Source organism: Mirounga angustirostris, unplaced genomic scaffold (assembly GCF_029215605.1).
Source record: "Mirounga angustirostris isolate CCGP_5_RB_7025 unplaced genomic scaffold, mMirAng1.0.hap1 SCAF_13, whole genome shotgun sequence".
Classification (NCBI taxonomy): domain Eukaryota; kingdom Metazoa; phylum Chordata; class Mammalia; order Carnivora; family Phocidae; genus Mirounga; species Mirounga angustirostris.
This window is the reverse complement of record NW_026991721.1, coordinates 38,446,969-38,460,250: the sequence shown is the minus strand read 5'-3', so window position 1 is coordinate 38,460,250 and position 13,282 is coordinate 38,446,969. Positions and strand designations below refer to the sequence as shown.

General features: G+C 37.2%; 1 protein-coding gene and 1 pseudogene across 1 annotated transcript in view; one reads left to right on the top strand and one right to left on the bottom strand.

The window, feature by feature from the left end:
* LOC123857315 (L-lactate dehydrogenase C chain) overlaps nt 1-13,282 on the top strand; it is a 49,502-nt gene that overhangs the window by 14,444 nt on the left and 21,776 nt on the right. Inside the window, exon 4 of the mRNA XM_045894035.2 lies at nt 6,981-7,154. Within this exon, the coding sequence (XP_045749991.1) occupies nt 6,981-7,154 (174 nt within the window). The remainder of the gene's footprint in view (nt 1-6,980; nt 7,155-13,282) is intronic.
* On the bottom strand, nt 2,213-2,370 carry LOC123857898 (mitochondrial import receptor subunit TOM7 homolog; annotated as a pseudogene).

Below are 13,282 nucleotides of genomic sequence, written 5' to 3'. Positions count from 1 at the left end.
GAGTCCCACATCGGGCTCCCTGCTCCTTGGGAGCCTGCTTCTCCCTCTGCCTTTCTCGCTCTGTCTCTCATGAATAAAAAAAAAAAAAAAAAAAAAAAATCTTAAAAAAAAAAAAAAAGAATAAGGTTATAAATACAGATATTTTCAGACAGACTAAGTTACCATCAGACCCTCACTAATAAAAATGCAAAGCCAAAATATGGAAAAGCCCAAATGTCCATTGACAGATGAGTGGATAAAGAAGATGTGATATATATATATATGTATCTCCTATATACATAGGATATATATAGGAATATTACTCAGCCATCAAAAAGAATGGAATTTTGTCATTTGCAATGATGTAGATGGAACTAGAGGGTATTATGCTAAGCAAAATAAGTCAATCAAAGAAAAACAAATACCATATGATTTTACTCATATGTGGGATTTAAGAAACAAAACAGATGAACATAGGGGAAAGGAAGGAAAAATAAAATAAGATGAAAACAGAGAGGGAGGCAAATCATAAGAGACTTGTAACTGTGGAAAACAAACTGAGGATTGCTGGAGGGGAGGTGGGTGGGGGGATGGGGTAATTGGGTGATGGGCATAAAAGAGGGCACTTGAAGTAATGAGCACTGGGTGTTGTATGCAACTGATGAGTCATTGGATTCTACCTCTGAAACTCATAACACAGTATATGTTAATTAAATTGAGCTTAAATAAAAATTTTTAAAAATTAAAAATTAAGAGGTGCCTCGTGGCTCAGTGGGTTAAGCATCTGCCTTCGGCTCAGGTCATGATCCCAGGGTCCTGGGATCGAGTCTCGCATTGGGCTTCCTGCTCATCGGGGAGCCTGCTTCTCCCTCTCCCTCTGCCTGCCTCTCTGCCTATTTGTGCTCTCTCTCTGTCTCTGTCAAATAAATAAAATCTTTTAAAAAATTAAAAATTAAAAATAATTAAAATACAAATACAAAAATACATAAGGCAAAAGAAAAGTGATCTTAGATACAAGGTCTGAGATGCAAAAAAAGTATGAAGAGCACAGAAAATGGTAAAAATGAGGACAAATCTAAATAAATATAAATTGTATAAGACTATATAATGTCTTGTGGGATTAAAAAATTTAAAAATATAGCATATAAATCTGGGTGTGAAATGTGATAGTGGGGAATGAAATAGTGTTCTGAGTTCCTCAGTCATTAGGAAAGATGGAAAGGTGATGATTATCTTTGGACTTTGATAACTTAAATATGCATATTGTAACTTCTATAACAACCTTTAAAAGAATAGAAACAGTGTAACCTCTAAATTAGCAAAGGGGAAGAAGTAAAATTAGAAAAACGTACCTGGTGAATTAAAAAGAAGGTAAAGGAAAAAAACAAGAAAAGAGACAACATATAGAGCTAAGAGTTTAGTGAGGATGCTGGACATAGTTATTTTTTTTTATTTTTTATTTTTTATTTTTTATTTTTTTTATTTATTTGAGAGAGAGAATGAGAGAGAGAGAGAGCACAAGAGGGGGGAGTGGGAGAGGGAGAAGCAAACTCCCTGCTGAGCAGAGAGCCCGATACGGGACTCAATCCCGGGACTCCAGGATCATGATCTGAGCCAAAGGCAGTCGCTTAACCAACTGAGCCACCCAGGCACCTGACATAAAGTTATTAATAAAAAATTCATTGTACTTATATATGTCAAAAACAAGCAAAAGAATTTAAAGCTATTATTTACATTATCAAAAATAGGAAGTATGTGGGAATAAATCTAACAAGATATCTATAGAACTTTTATTCAGAAAAGGATACAACCTCATTGAATAATATTAAATACATAAATAAATAGACCTTGCATATAGAAGTCTCATGTAAGTCTCTATTGTAAGATGTCCATTCTTCATGATTATAGATGATATGCAACCGTAGTCAAAAGCTCAAAAAGTTCTTTGTTGTTACACACTAAATTCATTCTAAAATTCATTTAGAAATTCAAAGGTCCAAGAATAGACATTTTTTATAAGATTATTAAAAACACTTATTTTGATACAGTCTATCATCAATAATTCAGTAGAGGTTCCACTCTGCCACAGATGCATCTGTGTGGTAAGAAGCCTGTTCCCCCCAACGATTGAATGTCTGAGTGATGTCCCATCTCTTATCCCAGCTAGCGTGTGTGCCTTTCATGTTGTTCCTGCCTATTGATTGCTTCCAAATCCAGATAACCAAATAGTCCTTTATTCCCAAAGTAGGTTCAAAACAGTTGGTTCAGGCACACCTCTAAAATCCCTGGTAAATCATGAGAGGACTAAAGTCCCGGTGGATGGCATATTGGCCATCCTTGAAGAGATTCTGCAGCCTCTGTTTGCTTGGCCTCTTTGCTCAGCTTCACCATGGTGATGGCCTGGGCTGCCCAGTCAACAAAATATTATTTTTTAAAAAATATTTTGTTTATTTGAGAGAGAGAGAAAGCACGAGCAGGGGGAGGGGCAGAGGGAGAAGCAGGCTTCCTGCTGAGCAAGGAGCTCCACATGGGACTCGATCCTAGGACTTCGGGATCATGACCTGAGCCGAAGGCAGACGCTTAACCGACTGAGCCACCCAGGCGCCCCCTTAACAAGATACTCTTGAAAAAAAAAAAAAGAACAAGGTGGTGAGAACTTGGCTTTACCAGATACCAAGACTTTATAAAACTACACAAATTAAGTGCAGAGACAAACAAAAGATTATTATATAACACTGATCATATTGTAGATCAATGGGAAATGTATGGACTTACAAAATTTTTTTGTTATGGAAATGGTTATTTTTATGGAAAGAAGTAAAATTGAACCCTTATCTGATAACACACATACAAATTAATTCCAGGTTTGTTAAAGGCCAAAATGTGAAAGGTAAAACTTCAAATCTTCTATTGAGAAGATAATATAGAATATCTTTATGACCTCAGGGTAGGGAAGAATTTCTTTTTTTTAAAAAAATTATTTGTTAATTTGAGAGAGAGAGAATGAGCAGGGGAGGAGCACAGGGAGTCTTAAGCAGACTCCACCTTGAGCAGGGAGCCCAGCGCGGGGCTCAGTCTCACGACCCTTAGATCACCATCTGAGCTGAAACCAAGAGTCAGCCACTTAACTGACTGTGCCACCCAGGCATCTCAGGTAGGGAAGAATTTCTTTTCTTTTTCTTTCTTTTTTTTAGGGAAGAATTTCTTAAACACAAAGACACAAAAAGCACTAACAATAAAAGAAAGAATATAAAGCTAGAATTTGTGTTCATAAAAAGACCCTGTAAAAGAGTGAAGAGAAAGCCATAAACTAAGAGAAGATATTTGCAACATGAACAATTGACAAAAGAATAGTATTTAGAATAAAAATACTTGCATAATAAATAAGCCCCTCCTGCTCATGCTCTTTCTCTCTCTCTAATTAATAAATCTTTAAAAAATAAAAAATAAGATAAATATATATAACCCAGTAGAAAAATGGGAAAAGACTTGAACATTTCACAAAAGAAGAAACTCACATGGCCTATAAATATATGAAAAGACAATCTCATTAGTAATCAAGGAGAGGAAAATAAAAGGCATATCAATATAACATTACATAGCCGGTAGATTGGTAAAATTGTGTAGGGAAAAGGTGAAAGGGAAAAGGTAAAAGGATGTAGAACAATAGGTACGCTCATGCATGACATGTAGGAATGTAGGAATGTAAACTAAAACCACTTTTTTAAAAAAGTTTGTCAATAGGGCGCCTGGGTGGTTTAGTACATTAAGCGTCGACCTTTGGGTCAGGTCATGATCCTGGGGTTCTGGGATCGAGCCCCACATCTGGCTCCTTGCTCAGCGGGGAGCCTGCTTCTCCCTCTGCCCCTCCCCCTGCTCTTTCTCTCTCTCTCACAAAAAAAAAAAAAGTTTGTCAATTACCTGGTGAAGTTGAACATGAACATATCCCACAACCCAGAAATTGCATCCCTAGGTATATTCCCAAGAGAAATTTGTGCACATGTGCACTAGATACAGGTACAAGAATGTATAGTGATGTGATTTGTAATTGCCCCAAACTAGAAACAATTCACTGAATACCAATACTAAGTTATATATATTATGCAGTGTCGAATTATGCAACAGTGAAAGTGAATGAACTACAGAGACACAGTTAACATGGATAAATATCAGTTATATGATATTTAGCTAAAGTAATATGTACCTTATGATTCAAAGGTGACACCAAATATGTTGCTTAAATATGCATAGATGGTACAACTTTTTGTGTGTGTGATTTTAACAACTCTGAAGAATGGTTGGTAACCTCTGAGTATGAAAGATAGAGATGCAACCTATTAGAGGTACACAGGTGTTTCTAAGATATTGGTGATGTTCTACTAATTTGCGTGATTTTTATGGAGTTGTTAACTTTAATATTTTTAAAATTGAACATATATTTCTTAAACATTCTATATGAATGATGTAATACATAATAGAGTGTTTTGAAAATACATTTAGTGAGTTCTAATGGTGAAGATCAATGGAACATTATTGATTATCCAAGATGTTTTTAATTGCCTCATATGTACAATAGTTAACACAGAGCCCAAGTGCTGGGAACACAGAAGGTGCTAAAAATATTTGTCAAAGGGAGGAATATGAAATCAAAACCTGTTATTATGGAACTTATGATCAAGTTAGGAATGTAAGTACAACATAAACATCGAAAGATAACACAAGGAACCATATATAAGGACTATTTGAGCATTATAGGCAGTAAAGGCTATAAAAATTCAGTCAAGAGTGGTATTTATGAATGATATGATTAGAAGATGCCTAGTGGGGAAATTGGTATTTGAAGTACTTGGCTAATATAATAATAATAATTGCTGACATTTATTGAATATTTAATATATACTAGGCACTGTTCTGAGTACTTTTTGTCTTTTAACTCACTGAATCATTTTCTTAAGAACCATATAAAAGAAAAACCATTAATAGCTCAGTCTGGCAGATGAGAATCTAAGGGTCAGAGGAGCAGGCAAAATACTTGTCCGGGGTCACACAGCTAGGAAGTGGCAGAGTCAGGATATAGGCAGTTGGACCTTAAGAGTCTTTGCTCCAGACCATTATGGTTTGCTGTCTCTTGGAGGATTGAGTTCTATTTAGAACAGAAAATAACAGGTGAAGAGATGATGGCATTAACAGAATCAGGGCACCTGGAAAATCTGACATAAAATTAAGACACAAAGCTAGTAAAATAATTCTGAAGCAGATTACGAAAAGACTTGATATTTTACTTTGGTAGACAGTTTAATTATATTTGTTGAACATCATAATATTTTAAATAATCTGAACTGTGGAGAGATGACTCTGAAGAAGTTGCAAGGATTTTTCCCCATTCTCTAAAAATTGAGAGGGTAGTAGGGAGAGCTAGAGGGATGAGGAAACAGAGAGAGATTGAGAGATTACTTTGGATTTCTACAGTTAGATAAGACTTTATGGAAGTTGAACATTAAGCAAGGTCTTTGAGCAAGCATGAGTAGACTGTGTGCAGAGAGAAGAACTTCCTCCTATATAGGTCTTTTACTTGATACAAAGGAGAGATAATTTTCTAGATAATGTGAAACATGTCAAAGAAATGCCATCTTTCTAAGTTTATCTTTCTAGTTAAAATCTTTACCGAGGCACGGAAAACATTAAAATGTTTATGGTTTATAAATTATCTCCTATTTTGGATTAGAAAGATATGAAATGACCATAAATGGAGAAACAATAATGTCTTTAAAATTAAGCGGATTTCCTTTTTTAAAAGAGCATGGGGGCACCTGGCTGGCTCAGTTTGAAGACCATGCAACTCTTGCCCCCAGGGTAGTGAGTTCAAGCCCCATGTTGGGTGTAGAGATTCCAAAAATAAATAAATAAACAGAGAAGAGCATAAAATAATTTTTTTAAAAAAATAGAGATGAGATATATAGGAAATCTTAGTTTAATTTTTGACATCCATATGGAAAATAACTTCCAGGTATTTAATGTTTTTTTAAAAGTCCAGTACAGGGCGCCTGGGTGGCTCAGATGGTTAAGCGTCTGCCTTCAGCTCAGGTCATGATCTCAGGGTCCTGGGATCGAGGCCCGCATTGGGCTCCCTGCTCCTTGGGAGCCTGCTTTTCCCTCTGCCTTTCTCTCTCGCTCTCGCATGAATAAAAAAAAAAAAAAAAAAAAAGTCCAGTACAGGATAGTGAGCATCATATCATATTATCATTGGATTTAGTAGGTAAAACAGTTTTATGACTGGTCATCAGATTTAGAAAGTAGTTTACCTTCTTGTGAGGATCAAGAACTTCTTTGTGATCTCAAATCTAGTCCCTTATAATAGTTAGAAGTAAATATACATGCTCATCCTTAGAATCTTGAAACAGACATAAATTCTCAGAGTTTTAAGCTTCATAAGGTGTTTCTAAGAAGCCAGAGAGAGCTGACTTGCATTGCCTCAGGCCTTAATAAGAAATGAGAATGTGGGCTAAAAGGGATGGTACAATATGTTATTATTTGGAAAAAATGTGAAAACTTGTAAGTCATAGTAACAAGGCCCCCTTCAGCTTATGCAATGTAACATTACTACATGGAAAGTCTGTTCATCAGCAAATGCCAGACATGAAGGTAAATGTATACCTTATTTGTTTATTTATTTATGATAGATGAGTATTTTATTATTATTTTTTTAAAGATTTTATTCATTTATTTGAGAGAGAGAGACACAGTGTGAGAGGGAACACAGCAGGGGGACTGGTAGAGGGAGAAGGAGGCTCCCTGCGGAGCAGGGAGCCCAATGTGGGACCTGATCCCAGGACCCTGGGATCATGACCTGAGCCGAAGGCAGATGCTTAACCAACTGAGCCACCCAGGCATGCTGATAGATGAGTACTTTAATACCAAGGTCATACAATAGCCTTTCAAAGAAGTAAAGCACAGTAATTATGGCGTTCTTGATCCAAGTATTGCCTTCTGTTTCTTTTTAGATTACATAGTATCTGCAAACTCCAAATTAGTTATTGTCACAGCAGGTGCACGCCAACAGGAGGGAGAAAGTCGCCTTGCCCTGGTCCAACGTAACGTAAACATCATGAAATCAATCATTCCTACCATAGTCCAACATAGTCCTGACTGTAAGATGCTTATTGTTTCAAATCCAGGTAAGTCTTTTATCTTCCCTTTAACTGAATAAAGATGATCTTTATATACTATTTTTAAAAAACAATTTCATTGAGGTAATATTTATGTACAATAAACTGCACCCAAAGTATATAAGAGATCTCCATCCCCCTCTTCCCTAGCCCCTGGCCACCACCACTTTGTTTTTATGAGTTTGGCTATTTTAGAATCCACATATAAGTGACATCATAAAGTATTTGTCTTTCTCTGTCAGACTTACTTCACTTAACATAGTGCCTTCAAGATCCATCCATGTCACAAATGGCAGGATTTCTTTCTTTCTTGTAGCTGAATATTAAATTAAATAATATATATGAAACATATATATGTGTGTGTGTATACACACAATGTATACATATATATATATAAACATCTTTTTTTTCTTGTGCTGTCTTTTATTCCTGTAACTTATTCATTTCATACCTAGAAGCCTGTATCTCCTTCTCCCCTTCACCCATTTTGCCCAACCCTCCCACTACACTCCCCTTTGGCAGCTATCAGTTTGTTCTCTGTATTTATAGGTCTGATTCTACTTTTTTTAATTAAGATTTTATTTATTTATTTGACAGAGAGAGAGAGAAAGAGCTTGAGCAGGGGGAGGGGCAGAGGGAGAAGCAGACTCCCCGCCAAGCAGAGAGCCCGATGAGGGGCTCAATCCCAGAACCCTGGGATCATGACCTAAGCTGAAGGCAGACACCCAACCAGCTGAGCCACTCAGGCACCCTCTGATTCTACTTTTTGTTTGTTTATTCATTTTTTGGGGGGGGGGGATTCCACTTATAAGTGGAATCATATGGTATTTCTCTTTCTCAGTCTGATTTATTTCAGTTAGCATAATGCCCTCTAGGTCATCCATATTTTCTCAAATGGCACAATCTCATTTTTTGTAGTTGCATAATATTCCATTATATACCACATTTTCCTTATCCATTTGTCTGTTGATATACACTTATATTGTTTCCATATCTTGGCTATTGTGAATAATGCTGCAAAAAATATAGGGGTGCATATATCTTTTTAGTGTTTTCATTTTGGGGGGGTAAATACTCAATAGTAGAATAATTGGATCATATGGCATTTCTGTTTTTAATTTTTTGAGTAATGTTCATGCTGTTTTTCACAGTGGCTGTACCAATTTACAATCCCACCAACAGTGCACGAGAGTTCTTTTTTCTCCACATCCTCACCAACACTTGTTGTTTCTTGTGTTTTTGATTTTAGCCTTTCTGACAGGTGTGAGGTGATATCTTGTTGTGTTATTTTTATTTTTATTTTATTTTATTTTTTTAAAGATTTTATTTATTTTTTTTTGAGAGAGAGACAGCGAGAGAGGGAACACAAGCAGGGGGAGTGGGAGAGGGAGAAGCAGGCTTCCGGCTGAGCAAAGAGCCCGATGTGGGGCTCGATCCCAGGACCCTGGGATCATGACCTGAACTGAAGGCAGACGCTTAATAACTGAGCCACCCAGGCACCCCTTGTTGTGGTTTTGATTTGCATTTCCCTGATGATGAATAATGGGCATGTTTTCATGTATCTGCTGGCCATCTGTATGTCTTTTTTGGAAAAATGTCTATTCATGTCTTTTGCCTGTTTTTTTAATTGGGTTATTCATTTGGAGGGTGTTGAATTTTATAGGTTCTTTATATATTTTGGATACTAACCCTTTATCAGATATCAGATACATCATTTGCAAATATCTTCTCCCATTCCATAGGTTGCATTTTAGTTTTGTTGATTATTTCCTTTGCTGTGCAGAAGCTTTTTATTTTGATGTAGTCTCAATAATTTATTTTTGATTTGGTTTCCTTTGCCTTAGGAGACATATCTAGAAAGAAGTTGCTATGGCTCATGTCAAAGAGGTTACTGCCAGGGCGCCTGGGTGGCTCAGTCATTAAGCATCTGCCTTTGGCTCAGGTCATGATTCCAGGTCCTGGGATCAAGCCCTTCATCGGGCCCCCTGCTTGGTGGGAAGCCTGCTTCTCCCTCTCCCACTACCCCTGCTTGTATTCCCTCTCTCGCTGTGTCTCTCTCTGTCAAATAAATAAATAAAATCTTAAAAAAAAAAAAAAAGAGGTTACTGCCTGTGCACTCCTCTTGGATTTTAATGGTTTCCTGTCTCACATTTAGGTCTTTCATCCATTTTTAGTTTATTTTTGTGTATAGTGTAAGAAAGTGGTCCAGTTTCATTTTTTGCATGTTCCTGTCCAGTTTTCACAATATCATTTATTGAAGAGGCTGTCTTTTTCCCATTGGATATTCTTTCCTGCTTTGTCGAAAATTAACTGACCATATAATTGTGGGTTTATTTCTGGGTTTTCTATTTGATTCCATTGATCTATATGTCTCTTTTTTGTGCCAGTACCATACTGTTTTGATTACTACAGCTTTGTAATATAACTTGAAGTCCAGAATTGTGATGTCTTCAGGTTTGCTTTTATTTTTCAAGGTTGCTTTGGCTATTTGGGGTCTTTTGTGGTTCTACACAAATTTTAGGATTGTTTGTTCTAGCTCTATGAAAAATGCTGTTGGTATTTTGAAAGGGATTGCCTTAAATGTGTAAATTGCTTTGGGTAGCATGGACATTTTAACAATATTTGTTCTTCCAATCCATGAGCATGGAATGTCTTTCCATTTCCTTGTGTCATCTTCAGTTTCTTTCATCAGTATTTTATAGTTTTCAGAGTACAGGTCTTTCATTTCTTTGGTTAGGTTTATTCCTAGGTATCTTATTGTTTTTGTTGCAATTGTAAATGGGATTGATTCCTTAATTTCTCTTTCTGCTGCTTCATTATTAGTTATAGAAATGTAACAGATTTCTGCATGTTGATTTTATATCCTGTGACTTTACTGAATTGGTTTATCAGTTCTAGCAGGTTTTTTTGTGGTTTATTTTGGGTTTTCTATATAGTATCATGTTATGTGCAAATACTGAAAGTTTCTCTTTTTCCTTGCTGATTTGGATGCCTTTTGTTCCTTTTTGTTGTCTGATTGCTGTGGCTAAGACTTCCAGTACTATGTTGAATAAAAGTGGTGAGAATGGGGGCGCCTGGGTGGCTCAGTTGTTAAGCGTCTGCCTTTGGCGCAGGTCATGATCCCAGGACTCTGGGATCGAGCCCCGCATCGGGCTCCCTGCTCAGCGGGAAGCCTGCTTCTCCCTCTGCCTCTGCCCCTGCTTGTGTTCCCTCTCTCGCTGTCTCTCTGTCAAATAAATAAATAAAATCTTAAAAAAAAAAAAGTGGTGAGAATGGACATCCCTGTCTTGTTCCTGACTATAGAGAAAAGCTCTCAGGTTTTTCCCACTGAGGATGATAGTAGCTGTGGGTTTTTCATATATGGCCTTTATTATGTTGAGGTATGTTCCCTCTAAACCTACATTGTTGATGGATTTTAGCATGAATGGATGTCATGCTTTGTGAAATGCTTTTTCTGCATCTATTGAAATGATCATGTGGTTCCTACCCTTTTTTTTTTTTATTAATGTGATGTATCACGTTGATTGATTTGAGAGTATTGAACCATTCTTGCAACCCAAGAATAAATCCCACTTGATTGGGGTGAATTATTTTTTTAATGTATTGTTGGATTTGGTTTGCTAGTATTTTATTGAGAATTTTTGCGTCTGTGTTCATCAGAGATATGGCCTTTAGTTCTCTTTTTTAGTGGTGTCTTTATCTGGTTTTGGTATCAGCATAATGCTGGCCTCAAAGAATGAATTTGGAAATTTTCCTTCCTTTTCTATTTTTTAGAATAATTTGAGAAGAATAGGTATCAACTCTTCTTTAAAGTGTTTGGTAGAATTTGCCTGTGAAGCCATCTGGTCATGGACTTTGTTTGCTGGGAGTTTTTTGATTACTGATTCAATTTCTTTGCTGGTTATCAGTCTGTTCAAGTTTTCTATTTCTTCTTGTGGTTTTGGTAGTTTATATGTTTCTAGGAATTTATCCATTTCTTCTAGGTTGTCCAATTTGTTGGCATAGTTTTTCATAATATTCTGTTATAATTGTTTGTACTTCTTTTTTTTTTTTATAAAGATTTTATTTATTTATTTGACAGAGAGAGAGCAGGAGAGCATAAGCAGTGAGAGCAGCAGAGGGAGAGGGAGAAGCAGGCCCCCTGCTCAGCAGGGAGCCCGATGTGGGACTCGATCCCAGGACTCCAGGATCATGACCTGAGCCGAAGGCAGTCGCTTAACTGAGCCACCCAGATGCCCCAATTGTTTGTATTTCTATGGTGTTCGTTGTTATTTCTCCTCTTTCCTTTCAAAGAACCAGTTCCTGGTTTCATTGATCTGTTCTATTTTGTAGTTTCTATTATCATTTATTTCTGCTCTAATCTTTATTATTTCCTTCCTTCTGCTGGCTTTATGCTTTGTTATTTTTTTTCTGGCTCCTTTAGGTGTAAGGTTAGATTGTTTATTTGAGATTTTCCTTGCTTCTTAAGGTAGGCATCTATTGCTATATAGTTCCTTCTTAGGACTGCTTTTACTACATCTCAAAGGTTTTGGACCTTTGTGTTTTCATTTTCATTTGTTTCCATGTATGTTTTGAAATTTCTGCTTTGATTTCCAGGTTGACCTGTTCATTGTTTAGTAGCATGTTGTTTAACCTCCATGTATTTGTGATCTTCCCAAATTTTTTCTTGTGATTGACTTCTAGTTTCATAGTGTTGTGGTTGGAAAAGGTGCATGGTTTGACTTCAGTCTTTTTGTATTTGTTGAAGCTTGTTTTGTGACCTGATACATGATCTATTCTGGTGAGTGTTCCATGTGCACTTGAAAAGAATGTGTATTCTGATGTTTTAAGATGAAATATTCTGAATATATCTATTAAGTTCAACAGATTCTTTCTTCTTGATCCATTCTGTTGTTGATGCTATCTGTTGCAGTTTTCATTTCACTCATTATATTCTTCAGCTCTAGAATTTGGTTCTTTTTTATGATTTCTGTCTCTTCATTAAATTTCTCATTTTGTTTTCCTGATTTCACTGAACTATTTCTGTGTTGTCTTGTAGCTCATTTAGCTTCCTTAAACCAGATATTTTGAATTCTTTGTTTGCTAAGATCTCCATGTCTTTGGGGTTGATTACTGGAAGATTATTGAGATCCTTTGGTAGTGTCATGTTTCCCTGATATTTTTATGTTCCTTGAAGTCTTGTGTTAATTGTCTTTGCATTTGAAGTAGCTGTAACCTCCTCTAGTCTTTACCAACTTAGTTCAGGACAGAAATGTCTTCTGTCAGCCCTGCTAGGGATTCTGAGGCTTTCTCAGACCTATGTATATGCCTGCTCCACACATCTTACACCCTGTTGTGGCAGGATTCTTGAGCTTCTATGCCTCATTTTGACCCTCAATGCAGTAGGCCAAGTGCTGACGGCCTCTCTTTTGCTTTCCGAAGGATATGGCTTAAGTTGAAGTTTGCAGTTTCTTTCTGACCCACAGTTTTGGTCCAGCTTTCTGCCTGTGCTCACCAGCTGTTTGCTAATGCTCATTCTTGCCATTGGAAGTACATAGAGGGAGCCAACCCCAGTAGGGTGTGTATGGGGGTCTGTGTGTGGAATGCTGGGATTGCCTCTGTGTTAGTTGGGGGGATCTACTGGCAGGGTATCCCCAGTGGCTCATGGGCACACTTCCTGTTGGAGTCCACAACACATTTAGTAGGATCTATGTCCCATAATGCCCCTTTGAGAGTCCTGTCTGCCACTGTCTTAGCTTCTTCTCATTCCCCAGTCATGGAGCTCAGGACTCAATACTTTGGATGGGGTGAGAAAGAAATGGGCTTCTTTGGTAGGAGTTTGCATAGCTAGTGAAGGTAGGTGCTTACTCACACACTCTGACTTTCCTTTGTGGGGGAAATCATGACCTAAGAAGATCTCTTTTGGCACTGAGCTCTTCCACATTGGGGGAGGAGTGATGCAAGTAAAGTCAAACTGTTCCTCTTACCCTTTTCAATGCATCCAAACTCATATTATTTTGCCCCACTGGTGTGCTGGGACTTCTCTGCTGGAAACCTGGACTTCCAGAAAGGCTATCCTATCCATAGGTGGATTGTCTAAGACTGTTTTCCAGGGGCTCCTGGACTGTAGTAAAGTGGGGCTGGAATTGGCTCATGGG